Source organism: Squalius cephalus (genome assembly GCF_949319135.1).
Source record: "Squalius cephalus genome assembly, chromosome: 17".
NCBI classification, from domain to species: domain Eukaryota; kingdom Metazoa; phylum Chordata; class Actinopteri; order Cypriniformes; family Leuciscidae; genus Squalius; species Squalius cephalus.
The window spans coordinates 3,064,112-3,080,791 of NC_137138.1; the positions used below are offsets into that span (position 1 = coordinate 3,064,112).

At 40.4% G+C, this 16,680-nt stretch overlaps 1 protein-coding gene across 1 annotated transcript in view; it reads left to right on the forward strand.

The window, feature by feature from the left end:
- Positions 1-4,601: 4,601 nt before the first annotated feature.
- The window catches only part of tcf4 (transcription factor 4), a 221,818-nt gene continuing 209,739 nt past the window's right edge, over positions 4,602-16,680 (forward strand). The window contains exon 1 of the mRNA XM_079847537.1: positions 4,602-4,638. Coding sequence (XP_079703663.1) covers positions 4,629-4,638 — 10 coding nt within the window. The 5' untranslated portion in view covers positions 4,602-4,628. The remainder of the gene's footprint in view (positions 4,639-16,680) is intronic.

Consider the following 16,680-nt stretch of genomic DNA (forward strand, 5'->3'; position numbering starts at 1 on the left):
TTTTGTAAAATTATAAATGTATTTACTGTCACTTTTGATCAATTGAATGTGTCCATGCTGAATAAGCACACCCACCAACCAACACACAAAGCCATCCTCCAACCAACCAACTCACCAGCACACCCACCAACCAACCAACTCACCAACACACCCACCAACCAACCAACTCACCAGCACACTGACCAACCAACCAACTCACCAGCACACCCACCAACCAACCAACTCACCAGCACACCCACCAACCAACCAACTCACCAGCACACCCACCAACCAACTCACCAGCACACCCACCAACCAACCAACTCACCAGCACACCCACCAACCAACCAACTCACCAGCACACCCACCAACCAACCAACTCACCAGCACACTCACCAACCAACTAACTCACCAGAACACCCACCCACCAACCAACCAACTCACCAGCACACCCACCAACCAACCAACTCACCAGCACACCCACCAACCAACCAACTCACCAGCACACTCACCAACCAACTAACTCACCAGAACACCCACCCACCAACCAACCAACTCACCAGCACACCCACCAACCAACCAACTCACCAGCACACCCACCAACCAACCAACTCACCAGCACACCCACCCACCAACTCACCAGCACTCTCACCAACCAACCAACTCACCAGCACACTCACCAACCAACCAACTCACCAGAACACCCACCAACCAACCAACTCACCAGCACACCGACCAACCAACCAACTCACCAGCACACCCACCAACCAACCAACTCACCAGCACACCCACCAACCAACCAACTCACCAGCACACCCACCAACCAACCAACTCTCCAGCACACCCACCAACCAACCAAGTCACCAGCACACTCACCAACCAACCAACTCACCAGCACACCCACCAACCAACCAACTCACCAACACACCCACCAACCAACCAACTCACCAGCACACCCACCAACCAACCAACTCACCAGCACTCTCACCAACCAACCAACTCACCAGCACACCCGCCAACCAACCAACTCACCAGCACACTCACCAACCAACCAACTCACCAGCACACCCACCAACCAACCAACTTACCAGCACACCCACCAACCAACCAACTCACCAGCACACCCACCAACCAACCAACTCACCAGCACACTCACCCACCTACTCACCAGCACTCCCACCAACCAACCAACTCACCAGCACACCCACCAACCAACCAACCAACTCACCAGCACACCCACCCACCAACCAACTCACCAACACACCCACCAACCAACCAACTCACCAGCACACTCACCAACCAACTCACCAGCACACCCACCAACCAACCAACCAACCAACTCACCAGCACACCCACCCACCAACCAACTCACCAACACACCCACCAACCAACTCACCAGCACACCCACCAACCAACCAACCAACCAACTCACCAGCACACCCACCCACCAACCAACTCACCAACACACCCACCAACCAACCAACTCACCAGCACACTCACCAGCACACCCACCAACCAACCAACCAACCAACCAACTCACCAGCACACTCACCAGCACACCCACCAACCAACCAACCAACCAACTCACCAGCACACCCACCAACCAACCAACTCACCAGCACACTCACCCACCTACTCACCAGCACTCCCACCAACCAACCAACTCACCAGCACACCCACCAACCAACCAACCAACTCACCAGCACACCCACCCACCAACCAACTCACCAACACACCCACCAACCAACCAACTCACCAGCACACTCACCAACCAACTCACCAGCACACCCACCCACCAACTCACCAGCACACCAACCAACCAACCAACTCACCAGCACACCCACCAACACATTCACCAATTAATCAACCAACCAACTCACCCACCAACCAACCCACCCTTCAACCAACCAACCCACTCTTCAACCAACCAACTCACCCACCAACCAACCCCCACCCTCCAACCAACCAACCAACCAACCCACTGTCCAACTCACCCACCAACCAACCCACCCTCCAACCAACCAACCAACCAACCAACCCACTGTCCAACTCACCAACCAACCAACCAACCCACTGTCCAACTCACCAACCAACCCACTGTCCAACTCACCAACCCACTGTCCAACTCACCAACCCACTGTCCAACTCACCAACCAACCAACCAACTCACCAGCAAGAGGTTTTGCCAGATTGAGTTAATTTTAAATGCCTCAAAGTAAACCCACACGCTTAAATAATATATCAAATATTTGGCTTTTAAAGTAGTTCATTACACAGTTTTAGCTAGACCAGTTAATCCAGTCTTCAGCAGATTATCCATTAATACCGTCTCTGACTGTCCGTTTGTGGAACAGGCCTTTTCAATGTCATCATTAAATAAGAAGATTGTTAATCTCTCACTCTTCTGTCCTAAATGGGGTTATTTTACAGCTTGCAACATAATCTCACGTCCAGTAATCTCTCTCTTTCTGTCTCACTGGCTCCGCTGCTCGCTTATCCCTGGTAATTTAATTACAAATTACATGATTAAAAATTCATTAAAGTATTAGATATAAAGAACATGTATTTCCATCAGGGAGAGAGTGATTATTACACTGACCCCGGCGGCACGGGCCCCGGGAGTGTTTTACCCCCTCCATGTCTCTGGCCCACAGGTTTTTTTTTAGTACAATCAAATACACTCTTTTAATAAAGTAAAAACACCTGAGGCTTCTTGAAGAGCACAGACAAACCTTGTCATAATTGTGTTTTTTGGTTTGTATGTTTCATCTGTCAAAACACTTCTGATTCTGTATGAATAGATTTTTTTCTGGTTATTGACGCCTGTATTCTGTGTCTCGTGAAGGCCAAAAATCCTGGAAAATGCTGTGAAAAATATGAACTACTGTATCAAACAGCAATATAATACCATGTTCCCAAACAGGTTTCCCAAACACTCCAGCAGCCCTTCATCTTCCATTGTCTGGACAAACTGATGATCCCAGGGATGACTGGGATAGGAGACAGTGTTTATACACAAGTGGTCAAAAGTTTGGAATAATTAATTTTTTTTAATGTTTTTGAAAGAGTCTCTTCTGCTCACCAAGGCTGCATTTATTTGATGAAAAATACAGTAAACATTGTAATTATTATTATCTTTTAACAGATTTTTTTCCCATGTGAATATATAGTAAAGTGTAATTTATTCCTGTGATCAAGCATCATTACTCCAGTCTTCAGTGTCACATGATCCTTCAGAAATCATTCTAATATGATGATTTGATGTTCAAGAAACATTTATGATTATTATCAATGTTGAAATCAGTTGTGCTGCTTCATATTTGTGTGGAAACCGCAATACACTACCATTCAAAAGTTTTTTTAGAAAAGAAATTAAAAATTTCATTCGGTAAAGACGCATTAAATTGATCAAAAGTGACAGTAAAGAAAGACACTTAAAATATTTACAAAGATTTATATTGAAGAACCATAAAAAAGTATGGTTTCCACAACTGTTTTCAACATTGATAATACTCATAAACGTTAATGAGCATCAAATCATCATATCAGAATGATTTGTGAAGGATCATGTGACACTGAAGACTGGAGTAATGATGCTGAAAATTCAGCTTTGATCACAGGAATAAATTACACGTTACTATATATTCACATAGAAAACAAATCTGTTAAAAGATGATAATAATTAAAAATTTTACTGTATTTTACATCAAATAAATGCAGCCTTGGTGAGCAGAAGAGACTCTCCAAAAGCATCATATCATGTACACCCCGAGAACGACACTCTTCATCTTCTGCTGTCTGCCGTCTTCTCATTTGCAGTTTTAACACCAGAAATGGCGTCGAAAACTCGCTAAGAAGTAAGGATTGATAAAACGAGGCGCTGGCTTTTAATGACAGTGGTATGAGATCATTATTCTGAAATAAATATTCTAATTGACTCTCCTCTAGGTGGCTTCAGCACCGGGCCGCTTTGGATCCAGGTGTGAACGGGCAGGTGAGAGCAAGTGAGCGATGGCGTGTCAGGTGTGATCGCTGCCTGAACGCAGTCATTTGCTCACTGTTCTCACGTCTCAGGAGAGACCGCATTAATGACACGTTTGTCATGCTCCGTTCCCAGATTAGATTACCGCGCTAATTCCTCGGCGAGACTCGCATGGCGGAGCGCGATCCCTCCATTAGCGTTATTACCGACGGTGTTAGCAGCAATTAATTGTCAATCAATTAGGAGGAGAGATCAGAGTGATAGCACTGACCGAACGGAGAGCAGACACTGGAAAGTGCACTAAATAGGCAGCCACCAAAACACTTTTCTTTTTCTTTTTTACAGTGTACAAGCTAATACTAACAAACATCATGGGCATGAATGAAACGCATTCAAACATTTGCACACACATAGACTGTTGAATTTACGGTCAGAGGTCAAGTCCAATCTATACATGCACCTTTGTCAGCTCAACAGCGCTTGTTTGGCTCAAAGTTCAGAGTTTAAGTGGCTGTTTTTGCTCGCATTGAGGAACTTCACACGCTCCTTTTGTTCACTTGCAGGCCATGATCCGGCGAGTAAAGACTGCTGAGCTTTGATAGCAACATCAATGACGTGAAACGCTGAAGGTTTGGCCCTGAAGCACCGCTGAAGCTTTCTGCTATTGATGATTCCAGGTAAATAAATGAGAAATTCTGTGTGAAAGTGCATGAATAACTTCAATCCAAGAGGTTTAAACCTGCGTAGTATTACTGACGAGGAAAATTGTGTTTTAATGCATTGTTTTAGATTTAGATTTAAAAGTGAGAACAGTTCAAAATAGCTATGTTTGCATTCAATGTGTTCAAGAGAACAAAATCGTCACTTCCTGGGAAATTGGTGCAAAATATGAGTAATAAAACTGTAAGTTTCTTCAGTCGGCTGTTTTTCCCTCCATCATAAACGAGTGTGTCTCAGAGCGTCAGACGAAACAGTAAACGCTGTCATGTTCTCTAGCGTTCGGATGCTGGTGTGTGTGAACACACTCGTGTGAGACGCTTCTGGAGGGAATTAAACCAAATCATTCTGATCACACACTTTGAGCCTCATTTTGAGCTTATGCCACATGAGTTTATTGTTGTGCGTTGAGGAATTTATTCATTAAACATGTTTTCATCTTAGTTTATGTGCATGTTTTCTTATCGTATAAAAATGTATCCGCCTACATTTTTTTTTGATGCACATTTTTTATGCATCTGCTTAAATGATTAAATGTAAATCTCAACAAAGAGTGCTTCGATTTGCCAAGCTACCAAATACCTCAATATGAACTCCTCAAACGATCTGAGCTGATCTCCAAGGCTCTGTTTACACCTGGCATTAAGATCCATTTTGGTCAATCGGATCACAAGTGGACAACGCTAAACACGTTTATAAACAGGGTCTAAAACGTCTCAAGCTTGTCCACTTTCAACCACTTCCAGAGTCGAATACGCATTTGACTGGATTGCTTTCGTAGTGTAATCGCTCATGTGATCGAATGTGTTCAAACAGCCACTAAAGACCGTTTACTGACCTCATGCGTAAACATGGGAAGCGTGCTAGCCTGACGGGATTTAAACTTTGTCGACTGAAGACCCAAGTTTGGTTTGAAGAGGAAAAACGTTCCAAAAACACAATGTTCTCTCCATTCCTGATTTCTAACACACACTCACAGCGTTCATGGCGGTTTCGTGTCTGTCAGAGCAGAAACTAAAGCTTTTGTTTTTCCGACATCTCCCGTCGCGTTCATATGTAAATTGCGTGAGCTTATTTTGTCCATTAGATCGAAAGATCTGAAAAACACATACATTTACCCGCCCATAGACCCTCCACTCGAAGAAATCAGGACAAAAGTGGTTGAAAGTGGACAAAAGAGACGGATTAAATCTCTCCCTCGTCTACTTGTGATCCGATCGACCAGAACGCGTCTTACAGGGTTCGTACAAGGTGCTTAAAGTGCTTGAATTTGACTTTTTTAAATGCAAGTCCTGGGAAACCCTTGAAAACACATATTTATGAAAAGGTACTTGAACAGTGCTTGAATTATTGAAAGACAATATGTGTGAAATTAGTGTTTAATTTGATTGATAAAACAATCTTTTCACACTAAATGAACGCTGAGGTCCGTCTGATATTGATATAGAGCCGTTTCTCATGGCTATGAGTGTGATATTGCTCATAAATCTCTAAGGATATGATGCAGCTTTCATTCTTCAGCTCAATCATATATTCATCAGTTTGAACAAGGAAAGCGATATCTTTGTCATAGTTTCCTTTCAATGGTTAAAGTTTCCACAGTCACTCACTTTATTTGTACCATTTTGTTTGATTGGTTTATTTTTGTTTATCTGTTTACCTTTTTTAGAATTTGAAAGATATTAAAGATATTGTTTGATAAGTGAGATCTCTGATTGTAGTCCTTGAAAACTCCTGGAATTTAATTTGACAGCATCTGTACGAACCCTGCCAGCTGTAAACAAGGCCTAGACTCGTACTTGAGGAAGACTAGTGAGCCAGTTTTCATTTATGAAAGAATGAAACATAAGTTGAGGCAGGAGCAATAGCGTCGTCCTCAGGTGTGTGTTTGTTCTCATCCCTCGTTTCCTTCCAGTGGTTTCGGTCTGTCAGTAGTGTTTGGTTAACTCTGTGACATGTCAGCGTTTGATAAACAGATGGCCTGTACCGGCTCACCGTAGGGACGGCACTCAGTGACCCAGTGCAGTGTGGGTAGAGAACGGGTGTCAGCAGTCTTTCTGTGCGCCACGCTCTAATGAATAATAATCCCGTGTGTGTGTGTGTGACAGACGGCGAGGGGGGAGTTTCGGGGAAGGGGAGAAACTTGAAGGCGATGCTAATTCAGTAATTCCACAAACTCCTCGGACGGATGTTTTTGTCGTTTCTGGACGGGCTCCAAAAATCGGAGGGTGGGGGTGACGTTCGCTTTGATGAAGAGCCTCACCTTTACAGCATGAAGCGTGTGTCCGCGATGCAGAGACGCTCTCATCAATGTGTGTGTGTGTGTACGAGCACTCGTGAGTTGGGTCAACACAACCTCTCTTGTCTGAATATTTGAGATTTCCTTCTGTGTTTATAAGTTTGAGATGTCCCTGTGCGGCCCAAACGCTCCACCTGTGTGTTTACATGCGGATTCATAACACGGAAACGCTGGAAAACTGCATCTAAACAAGGACGGGATGGTGTCACGGGGAGGTCAAAGCCACCGGGATCTCGCTAAATGACTTTTAGTCTACAGAGTTTGCCGTCAATTCTCACTATTAGCTAACTATGACTTAATGTGCCTTATTAAACTCCTAATCAGTGCTTATTAATAGTTAGTAAGGGAGTTGTTAAGTTTAGGTATTGTAGGATTAAGGGATGTAGAATATGGTCAAAGGCATTAATATGTGCTTTATAAGCTCTAATAAACAGCCAATATCCTAGTAATATGCACACAACTAGTTAAAAGTGAGAAATGGACGTGTGTTTTTACCAAGTTTTCATTATCCATTGCAATATTTCAGAAGCAAATGACAAGTTTCTAATATTAACAATTTACAGGGTGCTTTGAAGTTATAAAATATTGATTGCAAAATGTGATTTTTTTTTAAACTCAGCCTTGTTGAAAAATTGATCAAAAGACCATGTCTTTTATATGTCTTAAAATATGAATATTGCTCAAAATATCAAAAGACATTGTTTTTCCATGTGAATTAGAAATGTCTTGTTTTAAGCATAAACTCACTTCATTTTGAGAAATTTGAGAAGAAAAAGAGACTTATCTTCAGTTATTTTGCTTCTCAGATAAATGTATCTTGATTTATGAATGTTTAGATATTTGTACTGGGAAAAAAAAGACAAAAATACTGAGGAAGAAAATCACTCGTTGTGTTTCACCACATGATATCCCACTGGAAATATGCTCAGATGTTGTTCTTTTATTGCAATATTTCAGGAGCTGGTAATTATGAGATGAAATTAATGTCAAATTACAAGTTTTTAATGTTAAGAATTTATGAGTTGCTTTTATTTTATTCACTGCAAAATGTGATTTTCTTACTCAGTCTTGTTTTAAATCAAGATGCATTTACATGAGATGAGAAATGACTTACGATATGAAGTCTTGCTTTCTGAGAAATTGATCAAAATAAACTTTTTTTCCCTCTTGACTTAATTTCTTGTTATAAGCATAAACTCATTTATATTTTGATACATTTCTCCAAAGAAAGAGACTCACGCGGACGATAACTGTAAAAATAACTGTCTTAATTGTTCTAATCCTATAAGAATAGCAGAGTTCACACCACAACTATAACGATAACGACAAAGAAAAACGATATCGCTGGAATCACTTCCAGAACGTTTTTTTCCCAGCTGATGAACAATAAAAACATTGACAGCCAATCAGAATCCATCAGCTTTAACGAGCTCGAGCATTTAAAGTGACAGACGACAAAAGTGCAGCGCGAGGTTATAATAATCTGAACGATTTTGTCCTTTAGTGTGAACGCTATGGAAGCTTGTTTCTGCCACAGAATTAAAAAATTCAACTTTTTATCTCATATAGTTCTGACTTTTTATCTCAGAATTGTGAGATATGAAAATGTATATATCTCAGAGGCAAAAAGTCGCAATTACATTTTTATTTTCTCCTGGTCGGAAACAACAAGCTTCCAAAATATAACAGTTGGACGATCGATGACTTCTGGTCTATTCAGTTACACAACGTTCATTAAAAAGACAAGTGATTTCCTGGTTTATTTATCAGCTAGAATGGGTATAACTCAATATTTTAGCTAATTGCAAAAGCTGAATAATAACACTGTCAAGTCACGAGCCAATTGAGCCTTTGCAGGGAGTTTGATTGACAGGTGATCTGACCAATCATAATCCGCCATCCACCGAATCCGCCATTTTTGTCCGACAAAGCAGTCAGGAGAGTTAGATTAACGTTGAACTTGACGGAGTGTACTGACGTCTTTCCGCAGTTAAAACAACATTCCTTCTGATGTTCATTCATGTTTATTTGATGCTATAAATGAACTAGAAGGAAGAGATGATCGGTTCACGAGCCGCTTTAACTCTAAAGGCGCTATAGCGATCTGTCAGACACATTAAAGAGACACAAAACGCTATTTATTGTTTAAATTTTGTTAAAAAATGGCCACATTTGAAAGTTGAGACTTTGTTTCACATCAAAAGTAACCTGGTCTGTCCTGTCTCAGTGTGTTGTCAGTGTCCGCGATGTGTGTTTCACTGCGTGAGAACGTGGCGTGAGAGAGGCGTGGCTTGTCGGACATAGCAACAGTAACTAAAGGGGGCGTGTCTTTGCAAACGGCCAATTAGGCGGGTTCCTTATTATGTTTACTCACTTTGCTGGGAAGTTCGTGTAAACCAAATCTACGCAGATTAAGCACAAATACTAAACTTTAGTCGCTAATTTGAGTCGCGCAGAATCTGGTCATATCTGGCTTACTTGAACACACACTTCACTACGTAACAAATAACGGCGCGCTTGTTCATTTGCATTGAAGCAAAAGCGAAGATTAAAAAGCGTTTGGTGAACAGAAAAGACAATGTTGTTTTCCAACATCTTAAATTGTTTTGATGTTCTTTTGATCTGTCCACCTAAAACACATTTGATGGATGAAAAGGATGAAAGAGGAAGAGGAGATGCTGGATGACAGGATTTTAGTTTAAGAAATTAATGTAAGAAATTCAAATTGTATAAAAAAAATTATGTATATAATCTTTTTTTTTTTTATAAAATTTGAATTAAAAAAGAAATCAACCAGGTTAATAACACAGCTTATATATATATATATATATATATATATATATATATATATATATATAAGCTGTGATGTATTAGTCTGGTTGATTTATTTTTTCTTCTTCTTCTTTTATTTGGCTAGTAGAAGTTCTGAATGGTCGGTAACAAATTGGCCGGTGAGTGAAAAAGTTAATTTCAAACCCTGATTATACAGGGAACAGGGAAATTCATCAGATTATGCTCTTTTAAAGCTCAGGTCACTTAAGGTATTAACTTTGTCTCGAACATTTCTACGGTGGCCGAGAGAGCTCAACGCGCTGCAAATGAAGAAAACACATGCAAACAGAAAAAAACGCATGCAAACAGAAAAAAACACATGCAAATAGAAAAAAACACATGCAAATAGAAAAAACCCCACCAGCGAATAAGAAAACATCTTCATCAGTTTTACAACTCACGTGCGTCCCAATACTCACAACACAACCAAATACGGAAACGCGCTGCAATTACAGAAACGCGCTGCAAAAGTTCACAACAAAACCAAATACAGAAACGCGCTGCAAATAGGACAGAACACAACGGAAATGTTTCCGGGGAACCCAATAAGTGACGGACGGACGGCTCGCGAGCTTTACCAGAGAGACGCGGGCTCTGGCTTTACCTATGCCCTAACGTTACTCTCTTAAAAGGGCAGACGGCAGAGCCCTTGAATTGGGCACTTTGGAGGGAGCGGGGCACTTGTGTGCCATTATGTTGATGAAGGGAGCAACGAAAGACAACGTAATTTCCTCATTATTTTCACCTGGGATGTTCCCATGACAACGCAGCGCGTGTCCATCAGCTGAATAGCTGTTCTTACCAGAAATATAGTATTAATGCTGTTAACATAACTGTTGCAAATAAATATACATTTTATACAACAAAGTTTTTAAAATATGTTATATCTTTGTGTGAGTGTCTCAACTTTAAAACTTGCCGTCTCATATTTGGACCTATAGCTACATTCTAACATTTCTTATGAAACTTATTATAACATAACATGACAAAATGTGTTCAATGTAACTGATGTATAGATTAATGTCTTTTCCTCGTTCTTTTTCTCTATCTTTTTTATTTATTTATTTATTTTAGTCTTCAGCTCTTTTTAGTATTCTTATGACATTGAACATATCGCAAATACATTTTGTATATTGTATACAAAGTTGTATGTCATAAACGTGTCATCTTTGTATGTTTTGCAAAAAAAAAAAAAAGAAAATAATAAAAGTAGACAGCTGTAAGCACGTCCTAGCCGTCCGTCCGTCACTTATTGGGTTCCCCGGAAACATTTCCGTTGTGTTCTGTTCTATTTGCAGCGCGTTTCTGTATTTGGTTTTGTTGTGAACTTTTGCAGCGCGTTTCTGTAATTGCAGCGCGTTTCCGTATTTGGTTGTGTTGTGAGTATTGGGACGCACGTGAGTTGTAAAACTGATGAAGATGTTTTCTTATTAGCTGGTGGGTTTTTATCTATTTGCATGTGTTTTTTTCTATTTGCATGTGTTTTTTTCTGTTTGCATGCGTTTTTTTCTGTTTGCATGTGTTTTCTTCATTTGCAGCGCGTTGAGCTCTCTCGGCCACCGTACTTTTCTCCTAAAAATTCCTTAATGATTTGAATGAGTCAGTATTCGTCATCATCCAGTAATAATCACTTTAAAGCTGTAAATTGATCAGTTTTGAGTTCATATTGAGATCAGTTTGAGAAACTCACTTCTGAAACTCTAGTGGAGTTCCCTAATTCAACGATATATATATATATATATATATATAAGAAAGAAACTTAAGGTGTGCTTTTTCTTTCCTGTGGGTTTATTCATAAATTTCTTCCTGTGCTTTAAATGCGAGTCTAGTGGAAGTGAGAAATGCGTGCTGGATCAAACCATTGTAATTTGCATAGTTGTCACACTCCGACTGCAGCGTTGCACTCTGGGTAAAATGTAACACATTTGACTTGTCAAAACGCGCACCGCTGCGATTATCAGGAAAGCAGCTTCAATGACACACGTTTGGATGTGTGATATCACCCCCACTTCTCTTATTTAATTCTCTTTCTCCCCTGTGCGCTTCTCTCCGATAACGATCGGAAAGCGTTTGCGTGTGTCTGACATGTTCGGAGGATTGAGTTATTAGCTTATCGTGTGTATTAATGCCGTCTGAGCGGTTCGAAGGCTCACAGGGACGTGTTGTTTGTCTGTAAGGCTTCATCTGTCATGTTTTTACTGCTGTTTCACACATCTCTCATGCACAAGAAAATAACTTTGACTTAGTTTACGTGGATTCAGGCATATTAAAAAACAAGAGTCGGAAAAAATTACAGATTTTTCACTTTTTGGGTGAACTGTCCCTTTAAGGGAACATATTTGGTTTTAACTTTGGTAGAACGTTTCATTTGTTAATATTAGTTAACCACATTACACTGTAAAAAATTATATGATCAATAAGTTATGACAACATCAACATCAAAATAAGTTAAGCAATTTTCAGCTTTTTTATATGTTATACAAGATTCAACTTTAACTTGAAATGACTTAAACATCCAAGTTGATTGTCATTAAAAATTTAAGGCAGCAACTTTTTTTCACAGTGTAGTTAGCATGAACTTCTACAGCATTTATATATGCAAAACTTAGTTAATGTGGTAACTTTAGTTTGAGGACTAATTCTCACTATTAACTTGCTTATTATCATGTATATTACTAGGATATGGTCTGTTTATTAGCACTTATAAAGTACATATTAATTCCTTATTCTGCAAGACCATATTCTACATCCCTTAATCCTACAATACCTAAACTGAACAATGGCCTAACTATTAATTAGCACTAATTAGGAGTTTACTGAGGCAAAAGTTGTCGTTAATAGTGAATATTTGTTCCGTTAATGTTAATTTCTTTTTCCAAATACGTCTTTAAATAAATAAAATAAATGCACTGTGAACTAACATGAACAATGAACAATTGTATTTTGATTAACATTTGCAAATAAATGCTGTAAAAATGTATTGCTCATGGTTAGTTCACGTTATGCAATGCATTATCTAACGAGAGTGTTAGAGATTTAAGAAAATGGTTCTGTGTTGTAAGTTAACGTAATTTCTTGTGTAGTTAAATGCATCATTTAAATGTCCCTAACAATGTAAGAGCTGAGCTTTTATTTGTGTGGATGCACTTTAATTTTTGAGATATAATATCCAGTGTTTGGTTCCCATTATGTACACACACACACACACACACACACACACACACACACACACACACACACACACACACACACACACACACACACACACAGCGACCTGAAACAGTTTGATCCTAACAGAAAACACAGCCCGTCCTCATGCTGCAATCCTGTGCAACTCTCAGATGAATGTGGAGGTCAGAGAGTTTGTGCTGCGTTTGATGGGACACATCGATCATGCGCTTAAATAGGTCTGGATAGATATCGTGTGATTTCTCTTGTAGGAGGATAGTGGCGCGTTGGTATCAAAGAGAATCTTATAGTCTCAAGTTTGTTGATGTCGGCATGTTGCAATAACTATAACTGTGGTAATATTCAGTGAGCATTGATTGAGCCATTTTCCTTTGCATTACAATTCCTCTGCTTGTTGTAACATGATGTGTGAAAATTTATCTAATGTGAAAATTGATGTTTTCTTCCATTCTAGATTTTAATCTGATTGTAAATTAATATGATGTAGTTTATTAAAGCTACAATTTATTTATTTTTTTCGCCTCTAGGGGTCGCTAACCTCTTACAATAACAAAGGCGTAGGTTGATGACGTATAAGTGGAATTATGGATCTTGACGTCAAGCTGATTGATATAATAATGTTTATGTATGAGTGAATACACTGATGTTTTTAACATGACTGTGATGAAGCAGGGCGTGATTGCTAATGAGAGACAGATCTCAGCATCACACGTGAGTCCCGTGGATATAAAGGAATGAGGACATTTCATTCTACCGAACTAACTTACCCGCTAGTGCTGAATAATCCTCACACAGGGCAGTTTATTAGACGAATGAAACTTGTGAGGTAACGCAGCGCTGTTTCACTTGCTCTACACTATCACACTAAACGGCATTTGAGTGTGTTAAAGTTATAATGTTATTCTGTGTGTTAGTTTGTCTGTGAGAGACTAGCAGTGAGCGAGATCATCATTAGAATAACATACTGATCATATTCTAACATTTCATCATGTTGAGCTGTATAACATTGATTAGTTTTATGTACATTTGCTCACCTCTACATTTGCGTGTCTCTGTCGAGTCAAAGTTAGCCGCGGACGCTAGCTCTCGGCATCTCGAAAACGCCACGCCGATATCGATCCTTGTTTTAGTTCTCCTTTTGTCCCAAAGTCTGCTTGCCATGCTCCATAATGTTTGAACGAAACCACAACAGCGTGAGCGTGCGCTAGGTGTAACGCACGTCTGTCGCCATGGTTACTACGGCAGTACGAGCGGAAACCTGGGATAACGCGGATATTACGTCACAAGTGAACATGGACGAGCCATTATTTAAAATTGGAATTTCTCTGAAATTAAAAATCTTTGGGAACTTTTGGGATATTGTAAGTACACAACTACAGGAAATATATCACACGGTGCACATGATGTTTGGATATTTTATTACAAAAATCTTACATATTGTAGCTTTAAAGCAATAAGCCATGACAGGTTGTGTGTTACAGTGATTTTACCATGGTAAAGATGTTTACCATGCTCTTTCTTATGCATAATGTGAAGTTGAAGGGGATGGAAAGGCGTAGCGCCAAACAGTGAGTAAGGGTTGAATTTCGGGTTCAGCCCTTCATCAGTGCCATGTGTTACCAAGCATTCACCTGTGGTAATTTACACACTTTTTTTTACCGTAATCAATGTAATATACCGGAATCTGACTTTATCCCATAGAAAAATATTTACATAAATAGTCTGCATAATTGAACATGCATATCACATCAATCATCTATTCAAAACTTTGAAAATTAAAGAAAAATGACCATAAATATTCTCATTCTCATTATTAAATATCACAAAAAAAAAAAAAGTATCATAACAATACCTAGACACGTCACATGATTAGATTTTGAAATGCATAGTAAAACATAAAAATCAACCAACATTTATAGAAAACAATTGAGTTAATTCCTCATTTTAGGTCCAAAATCCATTTATATTCCCTTTTTTTTTTGCAAAACCCCAAAAGTTTTGTACTTTTTTGCACTTTTGCACTTTATTTGTGGCCCCTGGTCAATAAATCCGGTGAGCTTTTTTTGGCCTAATGTGAAGTTGAGAAATGTAACCGTAATGTAATGCATTACCGGTGAATTTGTGTAGCGAGAACATGTTCGACGAGTAGTTTCAGGTGTTTAAGATTAATTAAATTGTGCTTTTGAAACAAACTGACTGAGAAAAGTTACATTTTGAGCCATGAATTTTGTGCATAGTTGGAGTGATGACGAGCAAAAGCATGTTTCAGCGTGCTTCAGCTAATCAGAATCCACGGGCTTTGCGTTGTAATAGACATTGATTTCGTCTAAGCGTCTCGTGCATCGGCTGTAATTAACCCTTCACCCGCTGCGTGTGTTTAACCGGCCCGCTCCATCCGTTCCTGCATGCGCGTCCTAATTACGCATTTGGCAGCTTTGGATTGTTCCCCTAAAAGTCAGAGCGGTGAACACTAAGTGATGTATTGGCAGCTGTCGGAATCGCTCGGTTTATTTGTTTCGTTTATTTTTGTTTTATCAGGTTTTTTTGTGGAAGGCGTTAACTGACCTCAGCAGCGTCAGAGCTGTTCATGCACCTGCAGTGAGGTCACAGAACAGCCAGTCCATTAACACACACACACACACACACACGTCCGTCGCACGTCTCTGTTGCCGTTAGAAAATGACGCTGTAATTGCAATAAAATGGCACTTTTGTGTGGGTGTGTGAGCGTCCAACTCCTCGCTGTTGTGCAAGCACACGTGTTGCGGTTGTGAATGAAGGAGTGAGTGAGTGAGTGAGTGAGTGATAGTGTGTTTGTGAGTGTCATGAGTGTGTGCGTGTCTGAGAGTGTGTAGTGTTTGAGTGTCTGTGAGAGTGTGTTTGTGAGTGTCATGAGTGTTTGTGTCTGAGTGAGTGAGTGAGTGAGTGAGTGAGTGAGTGAGTGAGTGAGTGAGTGAGTGAGTGAGTGAGTGAGTGAGTGAGTGAGTGAGTGAGTGAGTGTGTGATAGTGTGTTTGAGAGTGTCATGAGTGTGTGTGCGTGTCTGAGAGTGTGTTTGTGAGTGTCATGAGTGTTTGTGTGTGTGTTTGACTGTGCGCGTGTGTGCGTTTGTGTCTGAGAGTGTGTCATGAGTTAGTGAGTGTGTGAGAGAGTGTGTGTGGGTGTGTGTGTGTGTGTGTGTGTGTGTGTGTGTGTGTGTGTGTGTGTGTGTGTCTGAGAGTGTGTCATGAGTGAGTGTGTGTGTTTGCGCATGTGTGTCCGGGAGTGTATCATGAGTGTGTGTGTGTGTGTGTGTATGAGTGTGTCATGAGTGTGTGTTGTGTTCAAAAGGGGAGGAGAGGAGGTGCTGGGGTCACTGGCTTTGTAGGAGCAGCCTATTTAGGGAGCACCAGCTGGGAGGAGAGTCACACATGGGTCATTACGTGTGTGTGTGTGTGTGTGTGTGTGTGTGTGTGTGTGTGTGTGTGTGTGTGTGTGTGTGTGTGTGTGAGAGAGAGAGAGTGTGTGTGCAGGTGTGCTCTATGAAGGAACTCATGGCACCATGGAGGGATGCAAGTGCTCAGTGACACCTCATTTCACCAGCCACCTACACACACACACACACACACCTACGTCATACCCCCCTTTTATATGCATGAAGTTATATAGCTTCTGTCTGTGAAGCTTGTTGACAGAAAACCTCTT